At 40.5% G+C, this 23,201-nt stretch overlaps 1 protein-coding gene across 2 annotated transcripts in view; it reads right to left on the bottom strand.

Annotated features, from left to right (window-relative positions):
- Positions 1 to 23,201, bottom strand: part of MYO1D (myosin ID) — a 346,176-nt gene that overhangs the window by 129,255 nt on the left and 193,720 nt on the right. For both annotated transcript variants that reach the window (XM_082860517.1, XM_082860518.1), the window contains exons 18-20: positions 22,475 to 22,619; positions 21,467 to 21,571; positions 8,451 to 8,564 (exon numbers count right to left, since the gene is read on the bottom strand). In XM_082860517.1, the coding sequence (XP_082716643.1) occupies positions 8,451 to 8,564; positions 21,467 to 21,571; positions 22,475 to 22,619 (364 nt within the window). The remainder of the gene's footprint in view (positions 1 to 8,450; positions 8,565 to 21,466; positions 21,572 to 22,474; positions 22,620 to 23,201) is intronic.

Below are 23,201 nucleotides of genomic sequence, written 5' to 3'. Positions count from 1 at the left end.
GATAATCGTCTCTTTTCCCGCCCGCCCGCTTGCTTCGTATTCTCCATAGAACTAAAGGAGGTATTTGTGTAAATTAATTGGCTGCTTCCTTAGCCATCAAGCCCATACTGATAAAAAGGGACTATATCAAATAGCATTCAAGGGCAGATTCAAGTATTTTTCAAACCAACCCATCAACTGTGGGCAAAACCAACACAGTTCCCCCAACAAAAGGGTGAGAGGAGCTCCAGCTGAGGTCAGGTTAAATGTTTCAGTTTATGCGGTCTCCCTCGAAACCGGTGAACAGATTTCATGTTTACGCAAATTAAACTCAGTCTTGGCAATCAGCTCCCTGAGCGCCGGCTGGGGAGAGGCCATGCCCACAGGAACTCGAAAGGCAGGGGCAGCACTGCATCGATTCGAGCAATGTGCCACGGCCATGGGGTGCAATTTTCCCCACTGATTTATAGTGATCCCTAGGATGACGCACGGAGTTAAAGAGGTTGTGACCAGAGTTTTGCACACAATGTGGCTAATTGTATGGGCTACTTCTTGCCTTTGTTCTCTGCGTCAAGCTGCAGCTACCACGAGTCTCCCTGCTTTGCGAAACATTTGGATTCTGATCCCACTGCCCCCGACCCTGTATAAACTTTAAACTTTCTTGACTACTGTTTTGGAATTAATGCTTTATTTCGATATTACCATTTACAAATATAGTGTCGAGAGTGACTCAAGGGGGATGACACTAATTTGACAATAACACCGATTCCTAACCTAAGTATGCAGCATTTGTCCCTAGAAAGTCACTCTGTAGTTAATAAAGGGGTCACCTGTAACTTGAGTGTTTCGTCCTCAGACTGCTGTGTACAGTTAGTTGACCATGCCATTTGTGAGGGTATCCTCAAAAACCTTTCACGGTTTCCCATTTTTATCTTTCCTGTGAAGAGTGACTGGAACCATGGCTAAATGATAAATTGAAGAATTTTTGCTAATGGAAGGGAAAAACAAGGTCTCAAATTTATCTTTTAATTATATTTTGCTTAGGCTTATGTCAAGATCAGTCATTAACTCCTGAACACAAACCAACTGACCACAGAGAGGGGAGAGATGATTCTTGTAACTAAAGATTGACTGAGACCCCAGTGTGGGTTGGGTTATATAATTTAGGGTAATAGAAAAATACGTGAGGGCTTCCCTGGTGGTGCAGTGGTTGAGAGACCACCTGCCTATGCAGGGGACACGGGTTCGTGCCCCGGTCCGGGAGGATCCCACGTGCCGTGGAGCAGCTGGGCCCGTGAGCCATGGCCACTGAGCCTGTGTGTCCGGAGCCTGTGCTCCGCAACGGGAGAGGCCATAACAGTGAGAGGCCCGCGTACCGCACCAAAAAAAAAAAAAAAAAAAAAAGAAAAATACGTGATACCACTACACACCTGTTAGAATGGCTAAAATTAAAAAAAAAAGAAACTGGTAATAGTAGCAGATGCTGGTGAGGATAAGAAGCAACAGAACTCTTCGATCGTTGCTGGCGGGACTGCAGAAATGATAGTCACCTTGGAAGACAGTTTGGCAGTTCTTATAAAGCCAAATTTGGCCTTATCACAGGAGCTAAAACTGCACTTGAAGGTATTTACCCAAATGATTTGAAAACTCACGTCCATACGAAAACCTACATGTGAATGTTTCTAGCAGCTGTATTCATAATTGCCCAAAACTGGAAGCAACCAAGATGTTTCAATAGGCAAATGGATACACAAACTACGGCACATCCATACAATGGACTATTATTCAGCAATAAAAAGAATAAGCTATCAGGTCACAAAAAGGCATATAAAAGCCTTAAATATTTACTGCTAACTGAAAGAAGCCAGAATGAAAACGCTACATACTGTATGATTCCAACTATATGATATTCTAGAAAAGGCACCACTACAGAGACAGTAAAATGATCAGTGGTTGCCACAGGTTTGGGGAAGAGAGAGAATAGTTGTAGAAACACATAAGAAGTATCCAGGTTTTCCTCCCTGGCTGCCTGAGGATCAACCACCATTAGGAATGACACAGTAACTATCTAGACCAGGAAGTTCATGACGAATCAACTATGGAAACAAATGGTCACGGATGTCCTTCATCCTGGAAAGGCAACAGTATCTAAGAAATTTGGGAAAGACCAGACAAAATGTACAAGACTACACTAGGTGTCATCTTTGTGTTTGGATTCGGAACCATTTCGGTGGTGGCAAGATAAATGGCTTTGGTGTGATTTACGATTCCTCGGATGATGCAAAGAAAAATAAAGCCATACACAGACTTGCAAGACATGGCCTGTATGAGAAGCAAAAGACTTCAAGAAAACAGTGAAAGGAACACAAGAACAGAGTGAACAAAGTCAGGGGACCTGTAAAGGTCACTGATGGTGCTGACAGAAAGGAGTAAAGATTATGCAGTGACTTTATCTGCTGTAACTGTGCAGATTTTAAATCAGAGGATTCATAAACTGTGAAAACTTAAAAAAAAAGAACTATCAAACAGCAAAGCAGTGGAAGAATTTTGTTATAAAAAGAGACTGGGAAAAGAAACTGAAAATATCAGGTATTGTTACTGATGGGCAACTTATTAATAGGTAAATACCTGATGGCAATATTTATCTTAGTTTTTTATGCTAAATTCTAATTGTTCACAGGAAAACATGGGATCTGTTCCACAAGCAGTTAGAAATTTAGGCTACAGTGAGGGCAACATAATAATAGCTTGGCTACAATGAAACATTTTCCAAAGGTGATCCACAAGGCAGAGTTTGCTGTATGTGTGCCTTCTTTGTTGAGATGCAAGGTATAATCTGAAGTATGTGGAAGTGTACTATTGAAACAAAATTAACACCTCCTGATTTAACTTCCAGTTTATAGGAAATACAGGGACTAGGAGAGTAAGTTACATGAACCATGAGGAAACAATCAGACAAATCCAGACGAGATCAGTGCTGCACTCTTTAAAAACTCAATGTCAGACTTGAGGATACGGGGAGGGGGAAGGGTAAGCTGTCACAAAGTGGCATGGACATATATACACTACCAAACGTAAAAGAGATAGCTAGTGGGAAGCAGCCGCATAGCACAGGGAGATCAGCTCGGGGCGCTTTGTGACCACCTAGAGGGGTGGGATAGGGAGGGTGGGAGGGAGGGTGATGCAAGAGGGAAGAGATATGGGGATAGATGTATATGTATAACTGATTCACTTTGTTATAGAGCAGAAAATAACACACCATTGTAAAGCAATTATACCCCAATAAAGATGTTTAAAAAATACATAAATAAATAAATAGGGCTTCCCTGGTGGCACAGTGGTTGAGAGTCCACCTGCCGATGCAGGGGACACAGGTTTGTGCCCCGGTCCGGGAAGATCCCACATGCCGCGGAGCGGCTGGGCCCGTGAGCCATGGCAGCTGAGGCTGTGTGTCTGGAGCCTGTGCTCCCCAACGGGAGAGGCCATAACAGTGAGAGGCCTGCGTACCGCAAAATAAAGAAAGAAAGAAAGAAAGAAAGAAAGAAAGAAAGAAAAAGTATTGTCCCTTAAAAAAAAACCAAAAACAACTCAACATCATACATACCAAGTGTTAGTGAGGATGTGGAGAAACCAGAAGTCTCATACTGAAGGGAATGTAAAATGGAGCATCCACTTTGGAAAACAGTTTGCTAGTTTCTTACAAAGTTAAACAAATGCCATATGGAATAATTCCATTCATACATAGCCACCCACGAGAAATGAAAACACGCGGCCGTGTAAAGTCTTGTATGAGAACATACGTAGCAGCCCAATGTCCATCAGCTGGTGACTAGAGAAATGAAATACAGTAGATCCACGCAATGGAATACTACTCGGCAGTGAAAGGAAAGGACCAATGACACATGGAACATGGATGAACCTCAAAAACATTATGCTGAGTAAAGGAAGCCAGACACAAAACAGTATCTGCTGTTTAATTCTGTGTGCGTGAAATTTCTAGAAAAGGTAAAAGTATAGAGACAGAAAGATCAGTGATTATCTAGGGCTGACGTTGGGAGTGGGGATTTACTGCAAATGAGCATGAGAGAACTTTCTGGAGTGACGGGAATGTTCCAAAACTGGAATTATGTCCTGTTTGGACAACTGCATAAGCTTACTAAAAGTAACTGAACTGTAGCTTACAATGGGTGAATTTTGGGGTAAGTACTCTAAATGTATTAGTTTGCCAGGGCTGCCATAACAAAGTACCAGACTAGGTAGCTTAAACAACAGAAACCTATTTCCTCACAGTTCTGGAGGCTGGAAGTCCAAGACCAAAGTGTGGACAAGGCTGGGTCCTTCTGAGGCCTCTCTCCTTGCTTGTGGATGTCTGTCTCAACCTGTGTCCTCACATGATCTTTCCTCTGTATGTGTCTGTGTCCTAATCTCCTCTTCTTATAAGGACACCAGTCATAGTGGATCAGGGCCCACCCTAATGCTCTCATTTTAACCTAATTACCTCTTCAGAGATTCTGTCACCAAACACAGTCACATTCTGAAGTACTGGGGGTTAGGACTTCAACAAATGAATTTTGAAGGAACACAGTTCAGCCTATAACAGTAAATTATACCTCAGTAATGCTGTTTTAAAAAGTCATTATCATGAGAAAACGGGTGTGTGTGTAGAGATACAGTTTGGGACTAAAAGAAATGTAACTACCAAATTCAAAATATGAACCTAGATGGGATTTTAAAAAAATGGGTATAAAAGACATTCTTTGAACAACTGAGGAAATTTGAATATGAGTTGTGTAACACATGATGGATAATGATTATGTATTATATTAAATATTATGGAAATATTATTAATTTTCTTAGATATGAAAATGGTATTGTGGTTATGAAGCAGGATGTCCTTATTCTTAGGAGAATGCACACGGGAGCATTTTATTTTGTTTTTGTTTTTTTTTTTGTGGTACACGCATTACTTGAGATAGTATATAGTCATACTGGGGCCCAGGGCAGGCCCCCAAATATGTCTCAGTGGCATATCGATTGTTTTGAATTAGTTACTTAAGAAACAACCAATGCAAGAAGGACACTTTGATGCTCCTCTCTATTTCTCTGAAACTAGGAAATAAACCTCTCATGTGAAAGGTGCCTTCCCTGGGCTGGGAGGTAGAAAGACATCATTATCGTCAGAGACAGGGAATTCAGGTCTGAGAAGCCTGTATAAATAAACCTTGCTACTTCTTTACTAATTTACTACCCAAGCCCAATCTTTGCTTAAATTCCTTATAATTATGCACCCGAACCTAAGTTTCTCTGTCCTATCCGATCCTCACAAATTTATTGTTTCTTTATACACAAAGACATAAAAGTTACCTACTTTTGGTCACTCTCTGTGCATCATTTTATGATCTCCTGTGCCCACAAAACTAAGTTGGGTTTTCTCCTGTTAATCTGCCTCGTGTCAATTTTATTATTAGTCCAGCCACAGGAACTCGACAGGGACAGAGGGAAATTTCCCCCTCCCACTAATACCAATCTCTTCCCTGGAGCCAGAAAAGTCCAACTAACACAGGAAAGGCACCAGGGCAGAAGGAGGAATGAAGAGCACAGAAGGGGAAGAGTAACTGTGGGATCCTCAGCTATATGTTTCCACTGATTACTCTCATTTCTGAAAACTTTCCAACTTGATTCTGAAACACAGTGTTCCCAAAGTTCTTTTCCTTCCTGGAATAATTCATAACCTTATGGAACTGAAGGGAAATTAGAGCTCATTCGGCACATTAGGAGAGGAGAAAATGGAGGTCCAGAAAGAAGAGATCTCCTTTTTATTCCATTTCCTTCAGCCACTCTCTTTTCCCCACCATTTAAGGATGGACGTTCTCAAATCAGCTGCCCCTTCTCCCTCTAGACTCATAATTTCAGCCTCCAATTATACATGCATCTGTCCGCTCTTAAATTTTTATCCTAAGTGCTGAATGCTACCCGCCGCTCCTTTACAATATTAGACGCCAGTGATCTATGGGGTATGTACTTACAAGTTTCACCAATACCCAAAACTCAGTTTGCTTAAGATTGAAATCTTTCTCCTTCATCCCCTCCCAGCTCCTTCATTCCTGCTATTAGCAGTATCATTTTTAAAGGTTCCTTGTCTTAAACTTTGTTTGTAACTTCAAAACATTTCATACAAAAAGGATAAAGAATAAAATAACAAACACCCATGTCCCTATGAGCCAGACAACATCTGGCTGTGTTTGCTTCAGACTGAACAACATTTTTATAGGTAGACACGGCTGGAAGTCCTGTGCCCCATTCAATCTACCCTCCTAAGAGGGTAGTTCCTCCCCAAAGCAGGTCCCGAGACAAAGGCTGATGAGCCTCAGAATTGATTCGGGAGGTGCAGGTACACGGGCAAGGGAGTGGGGAGGTGGCTCAGGAAGGGAAAGCAGCCAGTAGGTCCCGTTACTAAGCAGCTAACACGGCGGGCAGTGCAACTGATTCCTACAGAAAAGCTCCAGCAAATGGTGTTAAACACACCTGAGAATCATTGTGACCGATGAATGGTGGGGATTTGGGTGGTGGTAGTCATTTGGGTGGCTGGGCGTGGGTGGGCGTTTCCAGCCCTCTGTGGACTCTGGCAGCCTGAGGGAAGCCTTTCGACAAAGGTGTTGGCTGTCAGAAGTTAGGCTGTTGTGTACAAAAATGGTAAGGGAATACAAGGGGAGGTGGGCAGAGTACCGACAGCATCTGTGACAGTGTGTATCCATCCTATTGACATCGTTTACCTTTACGAGTGTTAAACATTTTTAATTTTTTTTTAAAAATAAATTTATTTATTTATTTTTGGCTGTGTTGGGTCTTGCTGCAAGCAGGCTTTCTCTAGTTCCAGCAAGCAGGAGCTACTCTTAGTTGCGGTGAGTGGGCTTCTCATTGCAATGGCTTCTCTTGTTGTGGAGCACGGGCTCTAGGCGCACGGGCTTCAGTAGTTGTGGCACACGGGCTCAGTAGTTGTGGCTCACGGGCTCTAGAGCGCAGGCTCAGTAGTTGTGGTGCGTGGGCTTAGTTGCTCCGTGGCAAAACATGGTTAATTTTTGTATAATATGATATTATTGATAACACTGATGATGATAATGATGATGAAGGGGAAGAGTGACTCTAAATGTACACCAGTCAACATGAAAAAGGAAGGTGGTTTGGGAAAACAACTTTGGTTCAAAGACCTGGTTAACTACTTATCGAACTCGTATCACGTGCCTGATTGGTTTCCCTTTAATAGAAAGGAAAAGAAATAAAAGTACACTTTATTAGACTTTGCCAAAATTTGGTTTTCTCCTGTATCTTCCTTCATCTCCTTCGTCGAGACTGCAGGGTTATTAGGCTTAAACTGTGATGGCTATATAAGATTACAAGTCTTTGCTAAGAAGACTACAGATGATCAAGAATGTATTAGAACATCATCTCCTTCTTAGCTGCAATCCATTCGCCTTCCTACTGAAAGGGAGAAAGGTGTGTATGCCTGTGTGTGTGGGGTGGGGGGACTGGGTGACGGAGACGAATCTCAGCCTCACCATCAGGTGACAGGCCTGCAGGGATGTTCTAAATTATTGAGCAAAGCCAGGAATAGTTTGTCTTCATTGAACCTCACAGCCAACAGGACTCCTGATTTAACGAAATAAAACTACGAAACAATATGTTTCCTATTCCCTTTTGCAGAGGCCAAAAGGATTTAAAACAATCTTTAAATAATACTCCTCATAGATCCCATGATTGGACAAACCCAGACCTCCCTCTTTAAGAACGAGCGGACAGAGGAAAGTCACCTGACACGTGGAAAGATCCAGCAGTCCAGGAAGATCTTTTTCAAGATCGGAACAAACAGTCACTCGTAAAGCAGACCCCATACAGCAGGATAAAAAAATTTTTTTAAGTCTCAAATTGAAACTCAAGGAGGCACCCAGCAAATTTCATATTTCAAATAAGGAACGATTACAGAATTTGAAAACCCCATGGAGACAGTGAATAACTAAGCGGGTTTCGACCAGAAGTAAAATATATTGGTGAAAATAACTTCTGGAAACAGCATACATTTTACATTTAAAAGAGAGGTAACGTTTTCATAAAGTAATTCCATACTACTTCTCTACCTGATTCCATTTCCACATAAAAACAAGGCCTATGAAAATCAACAGGAAAATACATTTCATGTCATAACATTTAAGTAGTGACTAGGATTAGTAATAAAGGTCACGTAGAATGCAGAGTCCTACACTTTAAAACAAAATGCCTTCGTATTCTATTGGAACCGTTGATCCTCCTTATAGAAAATCGTACTTTTGTATAAAACATGAGATTGGCAGAAAATTTCAGGAATTCACGGAGTCCCTAAAGCCCCAGAGGTTCTAGTGATGAGTCTGGTGACCACTCGTGGTCTATGAACACCAGGTTAAGAATCCTTTACTCAGAGAGAAGCAGAGGACACTTACGTTGTATAGAGGGATCGTCTTCATCACTTTGTACTGCTTAGTGGGATCCATTTTATACAGGTGACGGTCAGTGACAAAAATTGCTCGATCTTCCACCTTACTAAAGCGATTCACCTGTACGAAAACAAAATAATAAACCACAATATATCACCGAGAATGAAATCAAATGATCTGTCAGGGAAACACCTAGGAGCAGAGGTGGCTGGCTGTGGAGCCAGATTCTGTAATAGGTGTGCACCACCTATGACCACTCTCTGGATGCAACAGAGATGGAAAAGGAGTGTTTCCAGATTTGTGGAATTTTACAATGTAAATTTCACAAGTTTACCATCTAACAGGGAAAACAAGAAAAACACAGAAGAATTAAAGAACTAAAAACACGTAACCCAGACATTATAATGAAAGTGAAAAGGCAACCCACAGAATAGGAGAAAATTTTGTAAATCATATATCTGAAGAGGAACTTTTACCTAGAATATATAAAGAATAGAATATACGTTGTATCTAGAGTATATAACTCAATAATAAAAAGAACCCCCCCAAATTTTAAATGGGTAAAGAATTTGAAGAGACATTTCTCCAGAGAAGACATACAAATGGCTGTAAAAAACACGAAAAGATGCTTGACATCATTAGCCATCAGGAAAACGTAAATCAGAACCACAGTGAGGTACCACCTCACACCCACTAGGATGACAATAATAAAAAAGACAGTAACAAATGTTGGCCAGGATGTGGAGAAACTGGAACCCTCACTACTGGTTGGGGTCTAAAATGATGAAGTTGCTTTAGAAAATAGTCTGGCAGCTCCTTAAATGGTTAAACATAGAATTGCCATGTGACTCAGACATTCCACTCCTAAGTATATAAACAGGGGAATTGAAAACATATCCACACAAAATCTTGTGCCTGAATGTTCACCGCAGCCTCAATCATAATAGCTGAAAGGTAGAAACAACCTCAATACCTATCAACTGATGAATGAGTAAATAAAATGTGATGTATCCATACAATGGAATATAATTTGGCAATAAAAAGAACAAAGTACTGATACATGCTATAACATGGATGAACCCTGAAAACATACCAAGTAAAAGAAAAGAGTCACAAAGGACCATATGTTGTATGATTCCATTTATATGAAATGTCCAGAATAAGCAAATCTATAGAAACAGAGCATAGGTTAGTGGTTTCATAGGGCTGCGGGAGATGGGAGGTTTGGGGGGAAGACAGCTAAGGGGTGTGGGGTTTCTTTTTGGGTTAATGAAAACGTTTAGCAATTGGTTGTAGTGACGGATATATAGCTCTAAACACACTAAAACTGCATACTTTAAAATGGTGAACTGTATGTTAAGTGAATCATATCTCAATAAAGCTGTTAAAAAAAAAAACCTATTTGAAACAACTCATTCTGTCCCTTTCCTAATGCACTGGGCAGGTATATTTCAGATTAAATTCCCTAAAACATGTTTATGAATCTACATGTTCTACATTAAACCTACTTACGTTAAGTGAAATAAGTCAGAGAGAGACAAATACTGTATGATATCACTTACATGGGGAATCTAAAAATACAACAAATTAGTGAAGATAACAAAAAGAAGTAGACTCACAGGTATAGAGAACAAACTAGTGGTTACCAGTGGGAGACGGGAGGGGTAGTATAAGGGTAGGGGAATAAGAGGTACAAACTATTAGGTATAAAATAAGCTACAAGGATATATTGTACAACATGGGGACTATAGCCAATATTTTGTAATAACTATAAATGGAGTATAACCTTTATAATTGTGAATCACTACACTGTACAGCTGTAACATACAAAATAAAAAAGATTAAATATTCAAAAACAGATAGTGCCTTCCTATTGCATATAACATAAATAATTTCCTCCTTATTATTACTCTCCATAAAAAGAATGCACCATATGAGAAGGCAGTCAGTGCCCACACAGGAAGGATTCAGCGTAAGCTAAACAGACATCTGATGTGGGTGCGGTGGAAGGGACGGGCTTTAAACGGGAAGTCGAAGGATCTCCAAGGTACCCTGCCACTCAGATTCTACGATTCCTTTATCTGACTTTCAAGAGTTTTCCTATCTGCCACTATTCTACTTATTTGACTTTACATATTTCTTCAAGGGCTCTGGCTCCTTTCTGACAGGTTTCCTCATGTCATGCTCTCTCTTAACTGTTTATGATTTTCTACTCCCTCCTTTTTCTCTTTATCCATGTATATGTCAAGATAATGCTCAATTTCTCATTCTATTATAAAACCTCTTCAATTCCTCTAGTAAAAAATGATCATTCTGGGCTTCCCTGGTTGCGCAGCGGTTGGGGGTCTGCCTGCCGATGCGGGGGACACGGGTTCGGGCCCTGCTCTGGGAGGATCCCGCATGCCGTGGAGCGACTGGGCCCCTGAGCCACGGCTGCTGAGCCTGCGCGTCTGGGGCCTGTGCTCCGCAGCGGGAGAGGCCGCGACAGTGGGAGGCCCGCACACCGCGATGAGGAGTGGCCCCCACTTGCCGCGGTTGGGGGGGCCCTCGCACAGAGGCGAGGACCCAACACAGCCAAAAATAAATAAATTAATTAATTTAAAAAAATGATCATTCTTTTTTTTCTATTTAAAAAATTTTTTAAATTACAGTTTAAAAAATTATTTATTTTTAAAATTGAAGTATAGTTGATTTACAATGTTGAGTTAGTTTCAGGTGTACAGCAAAGTGATTCAGTTATACATATGTGTATCTATTATTTTTCAGATTTTTATTTATTTATTTATTTTGGCCATGCCGTGCAGCATGAGGGATCTTAGTTCCCCGACCAGGAATCGAACGTGTGCCCCCTGCAATGGAAGCGTGGAATCTTAACCACTGCACTGCTAGGGAAGCCCCTCAGATTCTTTTCCCCTATAGGTTATTACAAAATATTGAGTACAGTTCCTTGTGCTATACAGTAGGTCCTTGTTGGTTATCTATTTTATATATAGTAGTGTGTATATGTTAATTCCAACCTCCTAATTTATCCCTCCCACCCCTTTCCTCTTTGGTAACCATAAGTTTGTTATCTATGTCTGTGGTTATTTCCGGTTTGTAAATAAGTTCATTTGTATCTTTTTTTGTTTTTTACATTCTATATACAACTGATATCATATGGTATTTACCTTTCTCTGTCTGGCTTATTTCACTTAGTATGATAATCTCTAGGTCCATTCATGTTGCCACAAATGACATTATTTCACTCTTTTTTCATGGCTTTTTTCTGAACTTCTACAACACAGCTGTAGAATCAATATATAGGATATATGCAGAATTAAGAATGAAACAAAAAATTGACCCTGAAACCAAAAAGCACACGTTTTACTTTTAAAGCAGGATACCTGAGAATAGGAGAAACTATTAGTCTAAGTGTTTTTTTTTTTTTTTTTTTTTTTTTTTTTTTGCGGTACGCGGGCCTCTCACTGTTGTGGCCTCTCCCGTTGCGGAGCACAGGCTCCGGACGCGCAGGCTCAGCGGCCATGGCTCACGGGCCTAGCCGCTCTGCGGCATGTGGGATCCTCCCGGACCGGGGCACGAACCCGTGTCCCCTCCATCAGCAGGCGGACTCTCAACCACTGTGCCACCAGGGAAGCCCCAGTCTAAGTGCTTTTGCTAAAGGAAAACACTGGCTACATCATTACTCTTCGCTTGTGGAAAATGATAGGGAGGAAGGTTGGCCGATGCTTATAAAACCAAGACAATTCAGTTACATCTATCCTTAGTCTCTTAGAAAGCAGAAGTTCTCACTTAATAGTTGGAATGTTTTAATAATTTTAAGGACAGCTGACTTGTAACTTTTAGACCATGGATGCCTGTCATGAAAAGTATACTTGCTAAAATAGCTGTGTGGAATGCTGTGTTTTTTAAACTTATAGTTGAAGCTATGTTTAGCAAAAGATGTTGATTTTACTTATTAATCTTGTGATAATAAATCTACTGACTATATCGTCACCAATCGAGCTCTAATTAACTGAGCCAATATCAAAGGTTATAGACTGTCTTAAAACTGGAAGTCTATCCAAAAGCTGCTTTCCTTATAAAATAGCTACAAATAAGTTATCAAAATAGTCATAAATAAGACTAACAAATTCACTTCAAAACAAAGTAAAAATCTCACATACAACTGTAGGATTTTTTTTTTTTTTAAATGAAGGTTAAGAAACAGCTAAACTAATTTGTGGTAAAAGAAATCGGAACAGTGGTTGCCTTTGGTAGTGGTGGGGCTTGGTTGGGAAGGGAGCTGAGGGAGCTCTCTCCGATGATGGAAATGTTCTGTATCTTGATGGGGTTGTGATTTACAAAGACGTGTGCACTAGTCAAAGCTCAGTGAACTGTATACTTGAGATCTGTGCATTTACCTGTACATAAATTATAACGCAATACAAACAAATGCACGAACAGAACAAGAACAATGTAGAATCTCAGATATGCAGGGCAGGTTTTTATTTATTGCCTTACTATTTCATGAACAGTACTCCTGTGTTCCAGCCTGCCTGGAAGCTCCTTGAGGGTAATGACCGTATGGTGCCTACTTTCTTGTACCTCACAGCCCCCTAGTACAGAAGTGGGCAACCTGTAGGACTTAGTACATCCTTGCTGACCAGTGGGTTTTGAGAGTACTTTTTTTTTTTAAAGCTTGCTTTTACTTTCTTTTAAAAATTTATTTATTTATTTATTTATGGCTGCATTAGGTCTTCGTTGCTGCGCGCAGGCTTTCTCTAGTTGCGGCGAGCGGGGGCTACTCTTCGTTGTGGTGCGTGGGTTTCTCATTGCGGTGGCTTCTCTTGTTGTGGAGCATGGGCTCTAGGTGCGCAGGCTTCAGCAGTTGTGGCTCACGGGTTCAGTAGTTGTGGCTCACGGGTTCAGCAGTTGTGGCTCACGGGTTCAGCAGTTGTGGCTCGCAGGCTCTAGAGCGCAGGCTCAGTAGTTGTGGCGCACGGGCTTAGCTGCTCTGCGGCATGTGAGATCTTCCCGGACCAGGGCTCGAACCCGTGTCCCCAGCATTGGCGGGCAGATTCTTAACCACTGCGCCACCAGAGAAGTCAACAGGCTTTGAGAGCACTTTTAATCCCACAGGATAATTTCAGGTAGGTTTCTTCCCTACACGAGCCAATCAGTGTTGACGACAGGAACTGTCTGGCTGGAAAACAGATGGAAGACGGCTGCAGCACACTGCGGAGGATGCATTATGTAAGAAAAGCATTTCCCCAGTGGCAAGTGAAAGCATAGTGGCTCAACAGCTTCAGGCCCCACTGCCCAGCTGGGTCGTGGAAAAGCTTCATGTCTTCACTGAAGAAAGCGCAACCACGGACTTCTCACTTTTTTATTTCTGAGGCTGGCAGCCATTTTATTAGTCAGCTGTCCCCGTCATGAAAAGCTCCCTAACATGGCATGTACTATACAAGCACATGGATTACTGTTTTGTTATTTTTTATTCTCCTTGTTGAAATTATTGAGATTTACTTGTACATTTTCTTTTCTCTCATAAAGTATCTTTTCCATGCATTAATTTCCCTTCAGAGTCTAAGTCCCTGGAGGGCAAGACTTTTACCACCAGCCATCACTACAAGACTCTGCACACAGAATGCCAACGGACCTGAGGAGCTGTCCTCAGTGGTTCCGAGTCTGTATTTGTAACGCTGCGTTGCTTGGTAGTAGCTGCCCTTCTAAGATCTCTTTTATTTATTTATTTATTTTTATTTAAAAACTTTTTTTTTTTTTTTGGCTGCCCTGTGCGGCTTGTGGGATTTTAGTTCCCCGACCAGGGATTGAACCCAGGCCCTCAGCTGTGAGAGCACGGAGTCCTAACCACCGGACTGCCAGGGAAGTCCCTAAGATCTCTTTTAGACTCACAACTTCATTGAGAAATGTGTCTTTTTATTACCAGAAATCTAAAGATGGGATTGAGCTTATTTTTTTCTACATTTTGAAATCCAGCACCTGACTCCTATTAATTGAAAAAAAGTTATACTGGTAAGCATTTACTCAAGTTAAGTAATTTGATAATTTTTTTCCCCAAAATTTACAATGTGCATTTTCAAGCACTTTAAAAACTGCTGATGACATACGAAGGAATGACATGAATCCTCTGTTACAATAGGAGTCTGAGACTGGTAGATGGGAGTTGAGATGGATAAGAAACTAAAAAGTGAAAGTAATTTCATAGAAATAAAAACATAATATAAATAAATATAAATATAATTTCACATAAAGAAAACAAAACTGGATAATGGGTTTGGGAGAAAATGTACGTATGTGGTGCTGCAGAGTGCTACTTTGTTAGAGAGTCAGAGAATGCCCACATTTGCAGGTAAATCTTTTCCTAACAGACAGAATTAACCACAGGATATTTTTGTAAATAAGTAGTTAACAACTTGCTGATTAGGACGGTTCAATTTTAGATTTGGGTAATATTTAAATCAAGATACCAAGCACTGAAAATTTCTGAATGACTACCATGTCATGTGTCTCAGTGACTGAAAGGAAAAGGAAAGCAAAACAAAACAAAACAAAACAAAACAACAAAAGAACCCACTAAGAACCTTCCCCTTAGTAGACTAGAAGGTATAGTTGTGATACAGTTAACTAAATTAGGATAGGTAGGGTAGGATATAGTGGAATATATTGCTATAGATAGGATACAGCAAACTAAACTTCAAGTTTTAGTTTGAATTTTATTGTCTTCTCCCCTTTGCCTCATAGTTTTAGAAATCAGTCCATTTTCTAAACATTCCTTTACACAGAGCATATTTTCCAGTCTTCAACTTGACAAAAATGGTATCTGTAATTAAGAGAAAAACAGAGTCTATGTGGTAAAGTAATAGCCAGTCTTGGTAGTAATTATTTACTTCACATAGCAACGGTTTTTGCCATAAAAGAGAACTGGCACTTGTCATAAGAGTTGAAACAAGGTGGTTGCAGAGCTTCTACATCAGCGTTTTTCTGAGTTGTTTTGCACAACCCTAGCCTTGTGCGATGCTTTGTGAGAGACAGGTTTCCAAGTCAAGCGGTTTGAGGAACTGCAAACCTCGTCCCCTCCCCCTCCCCCCACCCCACCCCGCGCCCACCAGTGGTGTTCAGATCCCACGGATACATCAAAGGCTTATAGAATTCTGCACTTAAAAAGCATGTTTAACTGTTTAACCCAGCCTTTCCCAAATACATTTAGTTGTGGAACTCTTAAAAAAACAAATTCATATTCAATGGAACATTGGTTTGTGAAAACCCTCTGGGAGAACACTAGTCATTTGTATCCATCTTAGCGTACAGAAAACAGAGAACATCTAAAATGGAATCTGAATGACAAGTAAAAGTAGGGCTCCTCAGCTTTTGTGAAATCACACTGAGAAATATGAGTGTGTTGCAAAAGAAAATGAAAAAAACAAAACTTGTTGCATAATTTCACAAGGTCACGCAAGATTCAAAAAAACAATAGGCACGGTGGTAAAGTGGAGGGTATAGCCCTTCTTAGGATGTGTCCATGAGTTAATCTGGAAATCAACAAACAAAAACCTAAAAGCAGCAGTTACACTGAAGCACTGTTTAGAAACAATTCATTCTTTTTAATGTAGAAATGTAATTTCTAAAGGGAACAGGTCGTAAGACTTTACCTTGAGGTTTAGCAACTCAAATCATCCTTAAAGCATGAATCAAATGAGTGGGAAGGACACTGATGTAACGAAGGACTTTTCCTTTGAGTTGCATAACTCAGCTCAGTCAAAGCGGCAAAGACAAATGTCTTACGTACACATGTGAATTTGTAAATTCAGACTTACTTAAAGTAGTTCTGGCATAGGGACACAATCTTTGTTCCTCTTAAACTCATAATGTAAAAGAAAAACTAGATCACAGACTCAGTATTAGATAAGATCTCATCTGATGTCTCCTATTACCCAAGCTAAAACCCTCAACCAGAGAAAAATCCCTATCACTTGCTCTTGCCTGAACACTTCCAGGGATCTGTCTGTAGGTTTCATCAACTCCACAGGGGGCCAGAGATAAAGTTTCCCTGGAGTCAGACCAGGAGAGGACACATTATGGGTGCAACTAACTATTTACCAGGTCTCCCACCTTAAAGGACATTTTATAATTGTAGTTAATGGAAAGTGGCTGTTTCGAAAAGAACCAAAGCATAAAGAAGAGGCTTTAGTAAAATCATATCGTTTCCCTCGGTTCATCCTTGGGGATTGAAAAGTTTCTAAAGATGGCATTATCTAAGCTATAATGTGAAGAAATACACTGTATTATTTTGCATGGAACTTAGAAATACAGAAGCATGACTAAAAAGTTTTCAGTTTTTATGCGGTAGGACCCAGGGAGAGACATACTGTCAGACATCAAATTGCTATCAGTAGAAAGACAGAATCAGAGATGCCAGGCTTTTCTATAGCAGATGATGTAATTCTCAAAACCATCCAACTCCCTCTGATCAGTTGTTCTGATGACTAATTTGACTTCCCAGATATCTTGATACTAGAAAGGAAGGTATCCTAGATAGTAGATAAATTCACTAAATGAATTCACTAAAATGGTACCTTCCTTTGTCAAATTCAAAAACTGGCATTATGGCTTATACTGTGTTGTGTGGGTGTGTGAGTCTGGTTAGCAAAAGTCATTTCTTGGTTGTCTGATCAGCTCTAGGTATACGTATAAAATAGAGTTTCTGGATCTAGGAGTGCAGAATTAGACTCTACACTTTGGTAACCAGCCCAAGCTACTGCCAGCAAGCTTTTCTTGGAGACATGTAGTTCATTCTAAGTTTAAAACAAGCTGCTCTCTATTTTGTTAAAAAGTCTGTATTGTATTGAGTTGATCTTTTTTCCATAGAATATTTGAACGCTAATACCCATTAAATAATAATTCCCCATTACTCCCTCCCCCCAGCCCCTGGTAACCACCATTCTACTTTCTGTTTCTATTAATTTGACTGTTCTAGATATTTCATGCAAGTGGAATCACACAAGGTTTGTCTTTTTGTGTCTAATAACTTAGATAATATCTTCAAGGTTCATCCACATTGTAGCATGTATTTCATTCCTTTTTTTTTTTTTTTATGGCTGAACAGTATTCCACTGAATGGACACACATATTCTTTACCCATTCTTCTGTTGATGGACATTTGGGTTATTTCCACCTTTAACTACTGTGAAGAATGCTGCTATGAACACTGCAGTACAGTCAATTATCTTTTAAAGAGATTTAAACGATAATAAAAGTTGTAGGTATTTACCCACGTAGCTACCATTTCCCTTGCTCTTCATTCTTTGGGGTATGTCCACATTTCCTTCTGCCTGAAGGACTCCCTTTAACATTTCCCATGAGTGCATACCTTCAGACATGCCTAAAAAAGTCTTTATTTCACTTTGGTTTTTGGAAGATACCCTTTGCTAGATACAGAATTCTAGGTTGACAGGTTTGTTTTTCCTTTCTTTCTAGAAAAAAATTTTAAAGTTGGTGCTCCACTGTCTTCTCACTTGCATTGTTTCTGACAAAAATTCTGATGTATCCTCATCTTTTTCCTTGGTCTCTTTTCTCTTTATCACTGGTTTTAAGCAGTTTTGTCATGTTGTGCCTTGGCGTAGTTTTCTTCATGTTTTTTTGTGTTTGATGTCTGTTGATGAGTTTATAGTTTTCATCAAATGTGAAACAATTTCAGCCATTATTTTTTCAAATATTAAAAAATTTTCCCTCCTCTTCTCTCTTACAGAGACTCCACATGCACTTATATTAGGCCACCTGAAGTTGGCTCATGGCATCCTAATATTCTGTTCTTTCGGGGAAGCATCTCTCCCCGCCCCCCAACCCTGTGTATTTCATTCTGCCATGGAAGCACGGAGTCTTAACCACTGGGCCACCAGGGAAGTCCGTGTATTTCATTCTGTATTTCATTCATTGCTATATCTTCAAGGTTACTCTTCTTCTGCATATGTCTAAACTGTTAACTCCATCAAGCGTATTTTTTTTAAACCTCAGACACTATATTTTTCATTTCTATTCATAAAATATCCATATTTTATTAAAACAATTGTTTTAATGACCTTGTCTGTTAATTCTATAATCTGTGTCAGTTCTGGATCAGTTTGATTGATTTTTCTTCTCATTTTAGGTTATAGTTTCCTGCTGTTTTTGTATGCCTGGTAATTGTTTTTTTTAATTAATTCATTTATTTATTTATATTTTTGGCTGTGTCGGGTCTTTGTTTCTGTGCGAGGGCTTTCTCTAGTTGCGGCGAGCGGGGGCCACTCTTCATTGCTGTGCACGGGCCTCTCACTGTCGTGGCCTCTCTTGTTGCGGAGCACAGGCTCCAGACACACAGGCTCAGTAGTTGTGGCTCACGGGCCCAGTCGCTCCGTGGCACGTGGGATATTCCCAGACCAGGGCTCGAACCCGTGTCCCCTGCATTGACAGGCAGATTCTCAACCACTGTGCCACCAGGAAGCCCTGCCTGGTAATTTTTGATTGGATGCCATGCACTCTAATTTTATCTTCTGAGTGCTGGATATTTTGTATTCCTATAAATATTTGAGGGCTTTGTTCTGGGACACTGTTAGATTACTTGGAAACAGTTTGGTTCTTCCGGTGATTTGTTGGGTGGGATTAGGGCAGTGTTTAGTCAGGGCTAATTATACCCCACCACTGAGGCCAAGATTCTTGTCAGGATTCTACCCAGTGTCCCATGAATCACGAGGTTTTTCCAATCTGGCTGTGGGGACAGGCACTACTTGCAACCCTGTGTGAGCACTGGGCATTGTTACCTTGAATTCTCTGCGTGGTTCTTTCCCAAGCCTTGGGTGGGTTCCTCACATGCATGTGCTGAACTACTCGGCTGAATACCTGAAGTGGACCCTCTGAAGATCTCTGGAGTTCTCTCTGTGCACTCTCTCTGCTCTGGTACTCTGTGCTGCAAACTCTAGCTATCTTAGAATCTCCCAGCTCGCAGCTCTGTCTTTCCGGTTAGGGAGCCTACCGAGCTCTGCTTTGGCTGCCCCCTGCTCATGCCACAGACCAGAACTCTCTCCAGGAAGTAAACTGGCTAATGGCAGGGCTCACTTCATTTGTTTCTCATCTTTCGGGGATCACTGTCTTTCCTTGCTGGATGTGCACTGTATTTTTTTTTTTTTTTTAATTGAAGTACAGCTCATTTACACTGTTGTGTTAATTTCTGCCGTACAGCAAAGTGACTCAGTTATACACATATAAACATCCTTTTTAATATTCTTTTCCATTGTGGTTTTGTCCCAGGATATTGACTATAGTTCCCTGTGCTATAGAGTAGGACCTTGTTGTTTATCCATTCTGTACGTAATAGTTTGCATCTGCTAACCTCAAACTCCCAGTCCAACCCTCCCGCCTGTGTACTGTCCTGAAAACCAGTTTCACATATTTTGTCCTTTTGCTTTTTTAACCTTTATCCTTTCATTCATTTTAGTAGATACACTGTATTCTATTGTGTTCATACATGATTATTTATTAATCCAATCACATACTGATGCATACTTATGTTTTTTCACCCAGTTTTTTGACTGCTACAATGTATGAAACTATTCATATATCTATCTTTGGATATATGTGTAAATATATTTCAGGATAAATCCTGAGTTATGGAATTCCTAGATAAAGTGATCTGTGTATTTCATTTTATTTATTTTTAAAAATTTATTTATTTATTTTTGGCTGCACTGGGTCTTCATTGCTGTGGCAAGCAGGGGCTACTCTTCGTTGTGGTATGCAGGATTCTCATTGTGGTGGCTTCTCTTGCTGCGGACCTCGGGCTCTAGGCGTGCAGGCTTCAGTAGTTGTGGCTCACAGGCTTAGCTGCTCCGTGGCATGTGGGATGTTCCCGGACCAGGGCTCAAACCCGTGTCCCCTGCATTGGCAGGCGGATTCTTAACCACTGTGCCACCAGGGAAGTCCTGGTCTGTGTATTTTAAATTTTGATAAGTACTGCCAAATTGTCCATTCAAAAGGACTGTACCTTATACTCCTACCAATAGCATTTCCCTAAACCCTTGAGAATACTGGTTGTTATCAACACTTTAAAGTTTGCTAAATTTATAGTTGAAAAATAATATTTCACTATTTCGATCTGAATGATACTGCAATTATGTACTTTTTGAAGATGTGATACAAAACAGCTCTAAAATCACCTAAATCTGGACCTTTGTTATAAGTAATTCTTTGATAATTTTCTTAATTCCTCCTTTGGAATATTGGCATATTTATGTCAATATCATTTCTGGGGTCAACCTAGGCAATATTTTTCTTAAATTCACCCATTTCATTGGTATTTTAAAATTTATTTGCATAATTTTTCAAAATGCTCTTTTACAATCATCTCAATTTTCCCTCTCTTTTTTGAAAACAAGTGTCTTAAGGTTTTAAACACCAACTATATCCCTTTCCTTCCACTTTCCAGCTTCCATATTTCCACTTGCTCAACTGCTCTCATCCCCAGGTAAAAAACAGTCCTCATGTGTCCTGCTTCAGATAAGCAAATATAGTCATAGCACATAATTCCCCTCCACCCCACTTCCAAGTCTCACTATGTCCTTCTCCCTTTTCCAAATTACGTTTTCTCCCCGTTCCCTGTTTTTTTAAAAAAAAATCATAATAAAACATGTATAAAAAGTACTGAATGGCCGTTAAATACAAGCCAGACCAGTGTGCTACAGACAAAGTGCTATGAAAGATACATGCAGTAAAAGACAAATCCCTGACCTCAGGGAGATTCCCCTTCTCCTGTCTTAAAAAGAAATGGCTACCAAAAATATTCACTTCCCTAATTAGTCTTTATAGCCTAACCCCAAACTTGTAGTCACTTAGCCATTCCATCAATGCCTCACCATATATACAGGTAGAGCTCACTGATGATGCAGCCAGTTATGTACCTATTGTTCTGTTTTACTGTGGTCATAGCTAAGTCAGTTTCACCTGAAATCAGTCTTTTCTTTCCAAGGAGGTCTCTTTCAAGCTTGCCTTACCTTACGGACATGACAGGAAAAGAGGACGTTCATGTATTTGTCCTTCCGTTTCAGTTCATTCGCAACGGGCACGAAGGTGCCTGAGGTCTGAGGTGTATCTGGCTTCTGAAAGAAAAAGGAAACACGATAAAATGAGTATGCTTAACATTTTATTTTATTTTATTTTAATTAATTAATTAATTAATTAATTTTTGGCTGCATTGAGTCTTTGTTGCTGCGCACGGGCTTTTCTCTAGTTGCGGTGAGCAGGGGCTACTCTTGGTAGCAGTGCGCAGGCTTCTCATTGCAGTGGCTTCTCTTGTTGTGGAGCGTGGGCTCTAGGCATGTGGGCTTCAGTAGTTGCGGCACGCGGGCTCAGTAGCTGTGGCTCGTGGGCTCTAGAGCGCAGGTTCAGTAGTTGTGGCGCACAGGCTTAGTTGCTCTGCGGCATGTGGGATCTTCCCAGACCAGGGATTGAACCCGTGTCCCCTGCATTGGCAGGCGGATTCTTAACCACTGTGCCACCAGGGAAGCCCTGCTTAACATTTTAGATGAGAAGGCAGTCTTTTACTGCTTTATAACTCTACTCACATAACTTCACACATGTACTTTTTACCTCCCCATCCCAGATGATAAGCTACTAAAGGGTTATTATAACACCAACGATCCTAGAATATTTTAAAAATAAGGAATGGGAGAGAGGGTGAATTCCCAGCTTTGGGAATAACTGATACAAAGGTGGTAATTAAAAATAGTTGCTGAATTATGCAAGGGAAGGTTTAAATGATCGAAGCCAGATTATTGAATGTACCTAATTCATATGGGTACAAGACAGAGAACTCTCTTTAAAGTGAGGGAAACATCGAATATCGTACACTGAGAAGCAATAAAATCTTTTAGTTTAGTATCTCTCACAGAAATTTAGCTTCTGAAGGTGTCTTAGTCTTTCTACAAATACTTGGAGAAAAATTCTTCTCTTTCTTTGTTAAGGGATCAGCAGTGGATTCCACTCTGTCCTCCTGGACTTACCGAAGCAAGATAGTTGCCCTCCCAGGCCCTCTGGAGCCCAAGGTCAGCCCTTTGACCCTTCAACATTTCTACAGCCGCAACCTTTGCCCTAACCTGGGGCAGGTCTGAAGCAGGTATGGTCTTGATGAGCTGGGATGCTCTCCATCTATAAGTAAACAAGCAAAATGTATGAGACTTTAGAAATAACATCCCATTCATTCTCAAAAATGACTGAAGCAGCCATTAAGTAGCATTAAATTCCTTGCGTGCTACCCTAAAAAAAGTAAAATGCCTCTAAAATATACATAGAACATGTTAAAATACACATAGCTGTACGGGGACAGAGATTTTTTGCAGAACTTCCTCTGCTGTTTGCGTGTTTTGGAAGCAACCGGAATTGAGTGATACGTGGCCTCTCTTATATCTATAGTTAGGGTGTAGGAACTTTGGATTCATCATTCATTCACTGAGCAAATGTTTTCTAGGCACGTACTAAACTCCAGATGCCGTTCTAGGGAGTGGAAGCACAGCAGTAAACAAACAGATGAAGGTCCTTTCTGCTAGGTGCTGATATTCTAGAGAGCAGAGACAGACAAGATATAGACCAATGCTTAAATACACAGTATGGATGATGTGATTAGTGCTATGGAAGAAAATAAGGCAAGGAAAGGGGGGCAGGAGTGCAGCAGAGGGAAGGACCAGGGGGCAGGTGTTAGTCACAGAGGGTGGTCTGGGAGGCACCCCGATA

The sequence above is a fragment of the Leucopleurus acutus genome (genome assembly GCF_964270905.1).
Source record: "Leucopleurus acutus genome assembly, chromosome: 19".
NCBI lineage: Eukaryota > Metazoa > Chordata > Mammalia > Artiodactyla > Delphinidae > Leucopleurus > Leucopleurus acutus.
Note: the sequence above shows the minus strand (reverse complement) of the source record. Positions and strands in the feature narration are given on the sequence as shown.